The following is a 14,737-nucleotide window of genomic DNA, read 5'->3' on the forward strand; positions in this document are numbered from 1 at the left end:
TTTCAAATGGGGGATAACAATAATACCTGCTTGATGGAAATGCTAAATAATTAAAATGGGAATATATAAAGCACAGAAGAATGCAATGCTTGTCATATAGCAAACACTCTTTTAGGTTTTGAGATATATGGATATATAAACATAGAGGAGATATTTCTATTTTGGAGAGGGTATGGGAATATTAATCTGGTTGAAACGGGGCTTAAAGCTGTTTGCATAGCACTTTTTGTTAGATTATGTAAATGTCCAGCAGAAAAAGAGCTAAAGGAGACTATAGGGGTTTTAAACATCTCAACTACTTAATGCAGCCTCTGACATAGACATAAAGACATAGAAACAGGATCATAAGGAGAACACATCACTAACTTGCTTAAAAGCCTTTGATAACTCACCATTGTACACTGGTTGAAATTCATTTATAACAACTTTCAATGTCTTCTACAATTTAATCACAAATTCCTATTCTAGTTTCTTTCTCTGATTATATCATCCACTAGTTATATTAGGAGTTATATATACACCTGTACCCTAGTTACATTAGACTGCTCTCTCTTCTCAAAATATGATGTGAATTTCCATTCTTCTGCGTTGTTGATCAGGTTATCCCTTCTACCTGTATTCCCTATCCCCTTTCATGTGTAGCAAATTACCAGCCATCATTCAAATACCAGATAACAGATAAAAATGTAATTTCTTCATGAAGTCTTTCCCCCAAAAAAGAGTACTATAATTAGTGATTATAATAGTAAACTGAATCAAGAAAAAAATATATATTTTGTATATTCAGTTTAATAAGATAGAATCACACTAAGCTAATTTCTTTTTTTTTTTACTTATAACTCCAGAACACTTTAATTCTAAAGAACTTTAATAAATAAAAAGCCCCAAGTTTCCAAAGCCCATCAAAAAGGGAATGAATAATCAGTCTCAACATAGCTGTGGGAAATTTTTTTAAAGAAGGAGGAAAGAAGTTGGTAACCATTCTCTTTCAAAAATAAAACACTGCTTCCTCAAATAACCACTCAGAATGTCACTTGATATAAATAAGCAGGAGGAAAATAACTGTCATATTTGCCTTATATGCAGTATTGGGCAATTAAATGCCAACTGAGCTATTTAGGAATGGCTTGCCAAAACACTGAAAAAGTGAAAGACTTCATCCTTGTCATAGACTGCCACTTCAGTGGAACATTCAGTGCACATGGCTGGGTGACAGATTTCTTCCACTTCTATCTCTGCCTGCTCTGCAGCATCTTCATGGTTAGCCCTCATCTTCTTATGGCCTCAATTTTTCTTCCTGTTCTCTGGGGTTTTGTATCTTAGAACCTCCTCTTTGTTGACAGAACAATTCATCACACACATCGCTCTATACTGAGTTTTGTATGATGCATGCCTTTGATAATCAAGACACAGTGTGGTCACGTAGGCAGGGCAATTCAAGATAGCATTGCTATTTGGAACAGGCTGTTGCTGTTGAAGCGGCCCTCTGTATTCCAAAACCACGGTATCCTCTTCTCCATGCATCAGCCCAGTCCTGATCTCTGTTATCGTTTTCAGGATCATATAGTAATTCATCATTTGTGAGACTCCCGTGTCGTTTCTTCTTTTTTCTCTTAGTCACCTGTGCTGTTTTGTCTTCATCCTCAGAATCAGAATCAAAATATGTATCATCATAGTACTTTGTGGAAGCTATTCCAACTTTTCCATTTCCTGAAGAAGACCCTGTTTTCAGGGAAGATAATTTGACCTCCATTGTTTTTATGGTGGAATTTAATTCAGCTTCCATTTCTTTTTCAAATTCATTTTCACTTTCTCCAGTAAGACATTCTCTGATGAGTTTTCATTTTTGGTCAGGAGTTCCATGTAAAAGCACATTCACTTCATCTTCAGAACTGCTCAAAGCCGGCTCCTCATCACTAGACTCTTAAACTGCAGAGGGGTCATAGTCATCTTGGAGCCGGTTCATGGTGACCTCTGCACTCAGACACCATCTGCAGATGGCCACAGAGTACGTTTCCTCCGGGGGTCCCTTCCTTAAGCTAAGCTAATTTCTTAATTGGGAAAATTATCTCCCCAAAATGGTCAAATTAAAACTAACTTCACATTACAAATGAGTAACTTTCAGTTATCTTGGAATTCATTTGTGTGTAACAACTGTCTCTAATGACTGAAAATAGCCCTAGCCAGTTTGGATCAGTGAATAGAGCGTTGGCCTGAGGACTGAAGGGTCCTGGGTTCAATTCCTGACAAGGGCACATGCCCGGGTTGCGGGCTTGATCCCCAGTGGAGGGCGTGCAGGAGGCAGCCGGCCAATGATTCTCCCATCATTGATGTTTTTATCTCTCTCTCCCTCTTCCTTCCTCTCTGAAATCAATAAAAATATATTTTTTAAAAAGAAATGTGGCATTAATATGTCCTCCTTTCTTAAGATTCAAACAGAAAAACACACACATATGCTATATATAACCTTATTCTATAACAATTAATCTAATATTAATATTACAGAAATATATAATATTCTAGAGCTTCATTCATTCAACCAACATACAGATTATGGTCACTCATTCTACATTGTGGCTCCCGCAGGACCTCAAAGAGTTAATGTATTTGTTTCACACTCCAGTTTGGAATGCCACTCTTTGTTTCCACTATTGGAATTCTGTTCCAGCATTACATTACAGAGCTTCCCTAATGCCTGCCTATGGGGATGCAAGTAATGGTGCCATCTGACACTTATCATAATTTCATTCAAACTCACATTGCTTTTACATTGTATTTTCTTTTACTATTCTGGCTCCAAACTGCCAGCAGCAGGCTCAAATTTTACCTAAATGGGAGCATTTTGACTTGGGGAGAGAACACTGCTCAGTGCCATTTCCTTAATAGTATACATTACTGCAGAGGGAGGGTTCTGACCCAGGGCCAAGTCCCCTTTAACCAGAGCATGGGAAGTTTCAAGGGCAAGACAGCAGCCCCTGCAGAGATGTGCAAATCCTTGCTGAGCAGTGAAAGTGGGAGAAGAGAATCTCAGTAGAACCTGTCACCCCAAATTAAGGCTGGGCCTGAAGCATTTGTGTAAAGAGAGAAAGAAAAACAAGTTGCCAGATAAATGCATCTTAACTAGTCCTCCCAAATGTCTTCTGCATATGTAATGCTAAGTAAGTTCTAAATGCTAATCAAAAAGATAGCATGAAATAAGGTTTTGAAGAAGGCAGGTGAATCATGCAGGAAAATAAGAATCAAGGGACAGATAAACTGTTTTAATTCACTCAAATATCTGTTCTAAATAGGGCCCAGAAACAGAGATGTCTATGTAATGAGGGAAACAATAAGCCAGCCCTATGAGAAAGTGTAATTGAGGATGTAGAAGTAATAATGAAACAACCTGAGGTAAAGAAGGAAGGGTATTAAACTGTGAATTTGCAGGAAGCAGTCAGGCTTCTAGCTGTCAAAGAAGTTCTAGATATTTTCAGTGTTGGGTAAAGAGGCAAAATTCAAGTCAGCAGGGACAAAAAGTTAGTTGGTGGGGCGATAAGGGGCAGGCAGGAAATAGTGTGAAGAGGGCAAAACAGGAGCTTCTGGCATTGGGGAAAAGTATGATATCAGGACACATGGTGGGCCCTTACTCCTTTTAGCACCTATTTATATCCTAATCAATAGTCACCTCCTCTCCTTCCCACTCCTGCAGGTCCTTATAGCTTCATATTGCCTCTGATTTCTCAGGGTTCTTATTGACTGTCCCTCTATGGTTGGCTCTATTCCAAGAGACCAAAACTCCAAAACTTCCCCTTCCTATCAACATCATGTTCCCTCCCAGAGAGCTTTGTAGGTATCTGATAACACTGTAATCTGTTTTCCTCAGAACTCTGGTTTCACAAAGTACTTCAGGACAGTGGGTGGGCTCAGCACTACCCTGTGTCAACTGAAAGAAAATCTCCACTTTTGTTTACTTTATATATTGAGGTGCAGAATTTTTTTTCAAAATGATGTTGCTGTTAATAAAGACAGGAAATCTGTGACAAACCCACACAATGAGTCACTCCTACTGTGAACTACCTTTTGAATGAAGCACTTGTCTAGCTGGCCCGTCTCTTAACCAGGGCTTATGTGGAGGATAGCCTTTCTCAGAAAGGTCTTTTCATGGCCTTTCTGATCACATTCTATAGGCGGCTGTTTAAGGCTCACACTAGCTCCAGGTACAGGACTTACCAAGATCAGGCTCAGTTATTCCTGGCAAAACAAAACAAAACTTGTCCCGACCCCTTACAAGGATAGATTGGCTAAAGACCTTACAAAATTTGCTCAGTAGTTTTCTCTTCTGTATGTCTCTGGGGTTGTCCATTCCAACTTTCAGTCCTTCTTGAATCTTTTATAGAAATTTATATTAACTTTTTAATGTATTTTAAAAATATTTTTTTATTGATTTCAGAGAGGAAGGGAAAGGGAGAGATAGAAACATGATGAGAGAAAATCATTGATCAGCTGCCTCCTGCACAGCCCTACTGGGAATCGAGCCTACAACTCGGGCATGTGCCCTGACCAGGAATCAAACCATGACCTCCTGGTTTATAGGTTGACACTTAACTACTGCGCCATGCCGGGCAGGCCAAATGCCTTTTGATGAATGTTTTTATCACAAATGGGACTGAAAAAGAAAGTACCTAAATATGAGCCTAGCCCCACTGTAGTAGACACAACTTAAAGTATGAAAGATCATGAATATCAACATTTATGAAAGCAACAGATACACTAGTCCTAAATTATGTTCTTTTGACTTGTATTAAAGTCAAATGTATTAAATTACATTTTTATACCTGAAAAAATGTCATTATGTTGTACTGATACATTCAGTTATCTCAATGTGAGCAATTAAAACCATAAAGAAGATAAGCTGAATATGGATGCTATATATAGAAGCTGAAAATTGGACTCGTGCTAGGTGTCACCCACACAGTTTTATATTGATCAGGAAAATAAAGATATATTGATGGGATCATGTTTTTCTGGTTGTCTTTCAAAAATAACACATGCACTATTTTTAGTAATAAGCATGGTATTTTACTTCTATGTTAAGAATTCTACTTTTGGTCTCCAGCTGGAAAATCCAGAGTTCCTATGGTTGCTAGGAAACCAACAAATATAATTCTTCAATCTCTTATAATATAAAGGTATAATTATACACTTGCTTACAGGGGGGGAAAAGACATTCAAACATTTTTTTCTAAAATTAGATTAACTAATGCAATCATTTCTATATGGGAAATAAATAAAATTATGCAGGAAAATAGCAGTTAACATGATAATAGGAGAATCATCTGAACTTCCTATTGTTCTCTCCCACCCTCCATCTCTTCAGCTCTACCCTTTTTGAAAAAATAATCTTGATTTGGCCCCGGATGCAAAAGAAATTCTTTTATGAGTGCCTACAGTAATATTTCATTTAGCTCCCCTCCAAAATTAGAAACAAGAAACTCATTATAGTGGGTTATGAAATTTTCTCCTGATAGATTCTCAAATTTGTTATTAATATTTCATTATTGTGATTGCTGATGGTCTCAGGTTCAGAGGAAAGTTTTTTTGAGATAATAAATCTCCTGCCTTATGAGAAACATTATTCATAAACTTATGTAAAAGATCTGCTCTTTCATTGTAGTATAAGCAGCTAACAATCTATCTGTGTGTGCCCATCTGACCTTGCAATTACTGGCTTATCTCTATGATGCATTGCAATGTAGTTATTAATTCTACTTCCTTAAGACTTTTATTCTTTTGCTCTGTAGGTCAGCCAAGGAAAATGATAGAGATCCCATTAGTAACAATTATCAGCAACTCAGGAGGCATGTGGAAACCATTCTCTTAAATTTGTTCCTGAAGAGAAACAAATGTTGATACCTCCAATTCCAGGAAAACTTTTTTTTTTTAACTGAGGAACATCAACTCAATGGTAGCAGTTACTGGCTGAGAAATTGAGAGCAAGAAAATTCAACTACATTAGGGCTCTCAGCTGTAAATGAACCAGTTTGTTTCTCATGAGCCTTCTGGCCAAATTCCCAACTATTATTGCCTTTGCCCTGTTCACAGTGGTACTGCCTATTGCATGATTTAACACTGTTAGTCTTGCTAGTAAGAGAGAGAAAAGAGGCATGTCTTCAGATTGCCCTCAAAGTGTCAGCCTTACAAACACTAAGGCCCCCTATTCCAACAGTTCTAGAACCACATTTATCTAACTTTATTTATAGTCTATTTGTCTCAGTCAGAAATGCTCTTTAGAATGCCTCTTACTTCAGGGAACTATGCTTTGTTTGGAAGTTGGAGATGGTGAAAGCACAGCATTAGAGCATCATAGTTGTGAAAGGGATTCATAATAGATCATGGTACTCAGCATACTGCCCAAAGACAGGTTTTGAAAACTATCCTGAGCTAATTATTCCCACCTTCTCTTATTTCCACTTGGGCAAGAAGGGCAATGAAGTAGGAGTAATTCTGCATGAAAAAGGATGGGATCACACCATGTTACTCTGAAAAGAAAGAAATGTGTGGTGGTGACAGAACCTTAAATAAAACTAAAAGTTTTAGTTTAGATAAGGAATCCAATAATGTGTCCACTGTCTATAAGTACCAAGTTGTCTGATACATAGTAGATGCTCAATAAATATATATTAATTCATTGAAACATAGATTACTCTATTTAAGCCCACATTCATGGTTTAGTTATGAGAATAGGGTACTAAGAGGCCAGAGCTGTAAATCAAATGGCCAGTGCTGGCTGTACTCACTAGCAAACAACTTCTCTCCTATGCCTTAATAAAAATAAAACACACAAACAAACAAAGAACAGTCAAGGATATCAATGACTATATGCAGAACCAGTAAAATGAATGGTGCCTTTGGCTGCCAAGTGTGTAAACCTCAGGAATATAGCAGAAGGAAAAGTATATTTCAGCATGTGGCAGGAAACCAGGTATAGTCATGCATGGTACTTGGAAATAAGTTCCCTTTACATAATTTTCCATATGGGCAAGGCACATGCATTTCCTCCAGTGCCCATGACACGCATGACCTATGATCCCAGCACATACACATGCACTTCACTCTAGGATAAAAGTATTAAAGGGAAATAGCCAATAGTCTGCATATTTCCTATCATAATGAAGTCTCAAGAGATGTATTACCTTTTCAAAGAGGATGGCTGTGATAGAACCCTAAACTAAATAACCCATTAGCCCTTTCTATAACATTATATTACATAACCCTAAACATTCTCTATCTTATATCCTGGGAGTCTTAAATGGAGGAGAAACGCCACAGAATCCCTTATCAAACACTCATCACTTTTTCTTGGGTGTAAATAACAATAAGAAGACCTAATCTCCCCTTCATATCTGTATAGTTTATAGGATTGCTCCTCTTATGGCTTCTGTATAAGTAAAAATGTGTAAAAAATTAAAGGAGTCCACATTGGCATAGTGGAGAAAATTGGTGGCCTGATATTGAAAAACACCCTTAAATATTATCCAGGCTGCACTGCACTATAAAAATCTGGGCTATTTGTTTGGAATGCTTACAAATCACAATAGGCCTGGCTAGAAAAGTCACTGATTTATAACTAGAAGGCAACACAAATGTTCCTATGCCCAAGAAGTGTGTGTGGGGGGAAGGGGTATTTTGGGGAGGGAGCTGTATTTGATTGAGCCCTATAGAACCTGTAGTGAACGTGTTGTATTAAAACACAAATTATGCTGCTTTTGAGTAAGAAACTGGAGGACTGACACCTTAACTTGCCTGTTTATTGGTGTGTGCCTCTTTCTAGCAATTAACTATGATGGTTTTATTATGGTCTGTGGAACTGCTAATCAATAGGGTGGGGTGCTAGTTACAGTCCACAGCCGGTCCTGTGTGCCTGCATAATGTCCACAATTTTGCTCCCAGCTGTTCAGTCTAATCCATTTATGGCTGTTTATGGCTCACAGTCAGAAAAATCTTCTATTTACAGCTCATTCATCATTCTTAACATTTTTGCAAATCCAGGCTGAATGTTCAGAGGGTGGGAAATAAACCCAGACTTCCCCTGTCCCTTTTGCTATCTCAGCACATCAAACCCTTCTTCCTTTGAAAGGCCCACAAACTATATTTTGTCACACTCCAAATTTACATTAAACTGGTTTCACCTGACCGGTGAGATTATGCTAGTAGAAATTTAAAAGGCAAATGTATAATTCTAATATGTCTTCTGCTTTACAGGGAGCTGGATAATTCTAAAGTGTTTGTCCTAGTGCTTTGGAAACAGAGTAGGGAGGGCATGGAAGAAAGTCAACAACAAGTTGTGAATATTAATGTTAATGGAAATTTGGACTAGAGAATTAATATCAACTAATTATGTTTAGGATTTGATTAATATGACTGAAAAAAATTAAGAAATCTCACTAATACAGAAGAAGTAGAGTATATAATTACCAAACAAGTAGAAAGGACAAAATGGATTTTTTTAAAAACCTCAGTCAATCCTTAAGAAGGCAAAAAAAAAAGGATATGAAAATAAAAGGCATAGAGAATGTAGATAAATGGAAACTTTAAAAAAAGAAATTTATCTAAATTGATCAGTGATCACAATAAATGCAAATGGCTTAATACACAATGCAATAACAAAAAAATTATGAGTTAATACAAATTAGTGATGAAAAATATTCTTGTTTTTCTCATTTATTTACTCTATCTCTATCATTGAGATGTTTATCTAAGTATTTTCGGAGATTATGTTTCCTGATTTACTCACCTATGGGTAATGAGTACTACAAGTTTTCCCCCTACGTTGTGAAAAAAGTTTGCCTTCCATTTATCCTAAAATGGCCTTTGGAAATTCAAAAGGGGCCCACTGAGGCAGTGCCCTCGGTGGTCCCAGATCTGTCTCTTGCTTCAACAGTGTTTGGACTGAACCGACCCAGGGATGCCCCTTCTTCCAGCCTCCAGTCACTCTCCTCCATCTTATCCAGTCACCCCTTTCAGAATCACCTCCGAGACCAGCCAACACACCATTTTGTGGTTTTTTTTTGTTTTTTTCTACCTTAACTTCTTATTGCCGAACAACCATGAACTCCCAGACTCCGCTCGTCAGAATTATTCCACCAAGGTGGAGGCTGTGGTCAACCGCCTGGCCAACCTGCATCTGCGAACCCCCTCCCGTGGTCGGCAAACTGCGGCTCTCAAACCACATGCGGCTCTTTGGCCCTTTGAGTGTGTCTCTTCCACAAAATACCACGTGCGGGCGCGCACATATAGTGCGATTGAAACTTCGTGGCCCATGCGCAGAAGTCGGTATTTTGTGGAAGAGCCACACTCAAGGGGCCAAAGAGCCGCATGTGGCTCAAGAGCCACAGTTTGCCGAGCTGCAGTTTTCCGACCACTGCTACACCTACCTCTCTCTGGGCTTCTATTTCCACAGCGCAACAATGTGGCTCTTGAGGGCAGGGCTACTTCTTCCTCAAAGCGGGAGGACGCTGAGCATCCCTTAAACATGCAAAACAAATGGGATGGCTGCATTCTCTCCTGGTCACTCTGAAGCCTTCCCCAGATGAGTGACGCAAAACTCAGGACGCCATGGAAGCTGCCCTGGCCTCGGAGAGGAACCTGAACCGGCCCGTGTGGAGCTGCAGGCCCTGGGTTCTACCCACGCAGACCCTCAGCTCTGTGACTTCCTGCAGAACCACTTCCAGGGTGAGGAGGTGAAACTCATCAAGAAGATGGGCTACACCTGACTCACCTCCGCAGGCTGGCCGGCCCCAGGCTGGGCTGGACGAGTATCTCTTAGAAAGGCTCACCCTCAAGCACAACTAGGAGCCTTTGGAGCCCAGAGGCCTTTGAGAGGCCCCTCTGCATCCCCTTGTGTCTGGCTTTTACCTGAGCCTCTCCCCGAAACTACTAGTCATTCTTTTAACCACCCTGAAGCCCTCTCCCATGCATTGGAGTAAATGAAACAATAAAACTTTCTGCAGACAAAAAAAGTGGGGGGGCACTGAGGTCTAATATTTTGGAAGTCACAAAACATTGCTGGGTTCCCCTTTCCAACTATTTCATGGTTCCATAGGTATCAATCCTATTATCCCACAGCTCTCCCCTTCTGAGTGAAAAGGTCTTGTCTGTGTATTCTGTCCAGAGAGTTCATTATCCAGGCCCACTCCATCTCATTTTGGAAACAGGGAAATAATCCAGATGTTGATTCATTGTTATAAAATTCAAATTTAGAAAATAAGTACTTATTGATCTCAGAACAAGTATTTCAGTTACAGAAAAGATTCTAGCCACCAAATACAAAATTAAATAAAACACAATTAGACCAATTTTTTACACAATTTCTTCTAGAAAATTATTTCCACTCTTTTTGACCTAAGAAAACACTCAAAAAATACTTTTGTTGTTTCTTTGAAATAATAAGGCAAATATTTTAGGTAAGAATAAAAAACACAAAAAGCCTTATGTTGATCATAAATGTGATATTAGTACACATTTTAACATGAAATGTAGTTCTAACATAATGTGTAATTATAAACATAAGAAATGATAATTGTCTTTATGTAATATTAGCATAATATCACATATAAATTCCTAAATAATTTACTGCTTTTTGTTTGGGAACCAAATGTTTATACAAAGGAAAGTTTAAGTATTACTAAATGTTATCTTATCAAAAATAGGCAACAACTGATTTATTTGAGTTCTTGCAATTAATATTTAAAGAAAGAACTTGTTTGTTATTATATTTTGATGCTCCTTTTCTAAATAACAACCTAAGAAACAAGGAATTGGCATTTTATTCACCAGATTTTCTCTCCCACATAATTTACTGTGCTTGTAGTCTTCATTCTTAATAAAAAGAGCAAAAATGGCTATAATTAATATACTATTTCTTCTTTGTAACATTAATCTGACATTCCAAAAATGTTTAGTATACTGAACAAGAATTTGATCAAATTAGGGCAATTTATGACTAGTAAAAATGCATCTTAAGGTATATGCAGTATTATTATTTATTCATTCTATTTATTGACATTTAAATTTCAACATTGGTGTTACTGATGCTTCCTGCCTTAAACTAACATTTTATTAAGCATATAAATTTCTGTGAATATATGATTAAGAATAAAAATTATTAAAACATTAAAATGATCATAACCATGTGGGAAATTTACAATGTTTGAGCTGAATGATTACTAACACCACAACTAGAACTTGAGCATGCCAATCTGATTGTTTTCTTATCCCCCTACATGCTCATTCGGTGTATGCTACATGTCTCTCAAACTGATCTATATTAGGGGTAAATGTTTAAAAATGATGTTTTTGTTAAGTAGGTAAGGAAACAGATGCTAATTGGTATTGCCTTTATTAAAATAATACTTACCTGGAATACATTGGAAAATATGGGGATTCAAGACCAGCGATTGCAAAATACTGTCATACTCTGGAACTGACTTAATTGCAAATTAAAATATATTAATTTGATTATACTTTCAGTTAAGTTTCACTTGGGAAAATCCATAGCTAAAATTGCATGCTTATTCATATGAAACAATTGAGAAATGGGCTAAAGTCAAACAGGATTGTAAAGACAATTTACAATGTAAGCATTTGAAGGGAAGCATTCCAAACAGGAACGGTATCCCTTTAGAAGTGGTCATATTGGGAGGCTACAACTCATTCCAATGATGCCATTCAAAATGCTGTTTTAAAAATGTGCTTAATGAAGATATTTCTGGGCCATTTTATATGCACATCAAAAGATAGTGTATTTTTTTATTCACAAGTGGCATTTATTCAGATTAATCAGATCTATTAATGAGGCTCTTGCAGCCTCATTATAACAAGAGTTAGTACTGCAAAGAATTCATGAAAATAGCAACACCATTCAATGGATTATTCCAGCTTCAGTATGTATTTTTTAATATAAATCTTTAAGAAAGAGTACAGCTGGCATGGCTCAGTGGTTGAGCATCGACCTATGAACCAGGAGGTCACAGTTCAATTCCCAGTCAGGGTATGTGCCCAAGGTTTCAGGCTCGATCCCCAGTGTGGGGTATGCAGGCGGTAGCAAATAGATGATTCTCTCTCATCATTGATATTTCTATCTCTCCCTCCCTCTCCATTCGTCTCTGAAATCAATAAAAACATTAAAAAAGAGGAAAGATATCATCTATATCCTAACCTTTCAACTTATCACACTGGAAAAAAGAAAAGCAAACTAAAGTCAGCAGAAGGAATGAAATGAAAATGAATATTGCAGAAATTATTAAAATGGAGAATAGAAAAATAATAAAGAAATCAATGAAACCAAAAGCTGGTTCTTTAAAAAAGTTCCAAGAAAAGTAGAGAGGATATTACTACCAATCTTACAGAAATAAAGATTATAAATAAATACTGTAAACAATGGTAAGTTGTATAATAGGCAAATAAAATGTGTTATATCCAAACACTGAAAAATCTTAAAACCAGTATGCTAAATGAAAAAGCCAGTCATAAAGGCCACATATTATGATTCCATTTATATTAAAAAGGCAGAGAAGATAAATCTATAGAGACAAAAATACACGGGAGGGCGATCTGAAAAGGGTTACAGCTAAAGGGAGCAAGGTTGTCTTTGAGGTGAAAAAAAATGTTTAAAACTTGACTTGTGATGTTTGCCTATGTCAGTGAATATACAGAAAGTCATGGAAATATACACTATAAATGGGTGAATGTATTGTATGTAAATGTTATCTCAATAAAGCTGTTAAAAACAAGAAAACAAATATAAGCACCTCTGTAACTGGATTATGGCCATCCTCACTCCAATTTGAACCAGTGTCTCATGCTTACTTCCTCCCCTTAGCAAAGGGAAGGATATTTTTGTTATCCCACAAAAAGCAGCTCAGCTGATTATAGAGACCAGTTGTTTTTTGTTTTTGTTTTTGTTTTTGTTTTGTTTTGTTTGGGGGTGGGGGGAAGCCCACAGCTGGGCTTACTCACTTGGTTCTAGGGCTAAAACTCTGTTTCAGGTTCACCCAAAGCTATCCATAGATATGGTTTACCTTCCTATGTTTCACCCTAGCAGTACTGGTATCTCAGAGACCCCCACACCTTAAAGTCTCTCTAATGCTCTCTGGGGACAATTGTTACCATGACGACATTGTTACATAGCAGGTAGTCATCAGTGAAATAGCCTCACCAGGCTCTAGGCTGCCATACAGAGAAGAAAATTCATGGGTTGAAGATGCGGTGCTTTGGGGTATTGGGGACAACCTGCTAGCTTCAACTGAGTGACAACCTGATAACTTGGGTATCCTGTGGCTTTAGAACTTCCAGAGGAGCCTACTATTTCACCCCGTGGTTAAATGTGCTGGATTTTGGTGAAGTTCAGTAGAACATTCTTCAGGTATGTTTAACCCATAGATGTTAGACATTCCGGCTGTAGTTTTTGACAATGGATCAGAAGCCTGCAAAGCAGGCTTGTCTGGAGAGACAGTACCCCATCATGTCATCAGTTCTGTCATGGGGCATCCTCAGTTTAACATGCCGCTATCAGAACCCTATCAGAAAAGCTACATTGTGGGGGGAAATGCCCAGTACAAGTATGAGGCCTTCCAGTTACACTATCCCATTGAGCGTGGGCTGGTAACAGGGTGGGATGACATGGAGAAACTCTGGGAATACCTTTTCGAGTGGGAACTGGGAGTAAAATCCTCTCAACAGCCTGCACTCATGACCGAGACCTCCTTGAACCCAATGAAGACTCGAGAGAAGATGGCAGAAGTAATGCTCGAGACCTTCAAGGTGCCTTCCTTCTACCTGTCAAACCACGCGGCGGCAGCACTCTATGCCTCTGCCTCTGTCATGGGCCTTGAAGTGGACATTGGGGAAGGAGTCACTTGCATGGTTCCCGTCTTTGAAGATTACTCCCTGCCTCATGCTATCACCAAGCTCGATGTGGCAGGGAAGGGTGTCACAGAGCACCTTGCCCAGCTGCTTCTCATTAGTGGGAGCGTCTTCCCTTACATACTCAACAAGGACTTAGTGGACGACATCAAAGAGAAGCTGTGCTATGTGGCCTTGGATCCAGAGAAAGAACCACAGAAGAGCCCAAAGGAAGTCCTGAAAAATACCTACTGCCAGATGGGAGTGTCATCTATGCAGGGGAACAGCGATACCAGGTGCCCGAGATTCTTTTCACACCTCAGCAGCTAGGCACCCACAGCCTGGGGCTCTCAAAAATGGTGGTCAGCAGCATTATGAAGTGTGACATGGACATCCAGAAGAATCTCTGCAGAAATTATACTGTCTGGGGGCAACACTCTCTTCCCTGGGCTTGAGGAAAGACTTATGAAAGAACTGAAAGAGCTGGCTTCAAGAGGAACTCCCATCAAGATCACAGCTTCTCCCGATAGGTGTTTCTCTGCCTGGATTGGTGCATCCATCATGACTTCTCTGAGCAGTTTCAAACTGATGTGGATCACTTCTGCAGAGTTCCTTGAGTTTGGGATATTTGTCATTTAGAGAAGATGCTTTTAAAGAAGCCACAGCACAAGGAACAGCTGAAGGGTCATATCATAGAAGCAGTAAATGAAGGTGAAATCTTCCCATTGTGTTCAATAAAAGTTATATGACATTTTGGATTTTAGTTCATTTTTGTTGGTGCCACAGTAATTACTGATCCAAGTAGTGATTTATTTTGTCAGGGGTTCTCAAACTGGGTTTATTTGAGCAATGGGAG

The 14,737-nt window shown here is 38.5% G+C and overlaps 1 protein-coding gene and 1 pseudogene across 2 annotated transcripts; one reads left to right on the top strand and one right to left on the bottom strand.

Moving 5' to 3' along the window:
• Positions 1-1,116: 1,116 nt before the first annotated feature.
• LOC308536154 (E2F-associated phosphoprotein-like) lies at positions 1,117-1,966 on the bottom strand (annotated as a pseudogene). Its single transcript has one exon. The product of its transcript is annotated as an E2F-associated phosphoprotein-like (transcript).
• An 11,438-nt stretch (positions 1,967-13,404) lies between these two features.
• ACTRT1 (actin related protein T1) lies at positions 13,405-14,535 on the top strand (the record flags this gene model as incomplete). Its single annotated transcript, XM_081081522.1, is given in 5 exon segments — positions 13,405-13,416; positions 13,420-14,122; positions 14,125-14,287; positions 14,289-14,517; positions 14,521-14,535. Coding segments are annotated over 5 exon segments (1,122 nt in total).
• Between the last annotated feature and the right edge of the window lie 202 nt (positions 14,536-14,737).

This window comes from Myotis nattereri (assembly GCF_964212035.1).
Source record: "Myotis nattereri genome assembly, chromosome: X".
Lineage (NCBI taxonomy): Eukaryota > Metazoa > Chordata > Mammalia > Chiroptera > Vespertilionidae > Myotis > Myotis nattereri.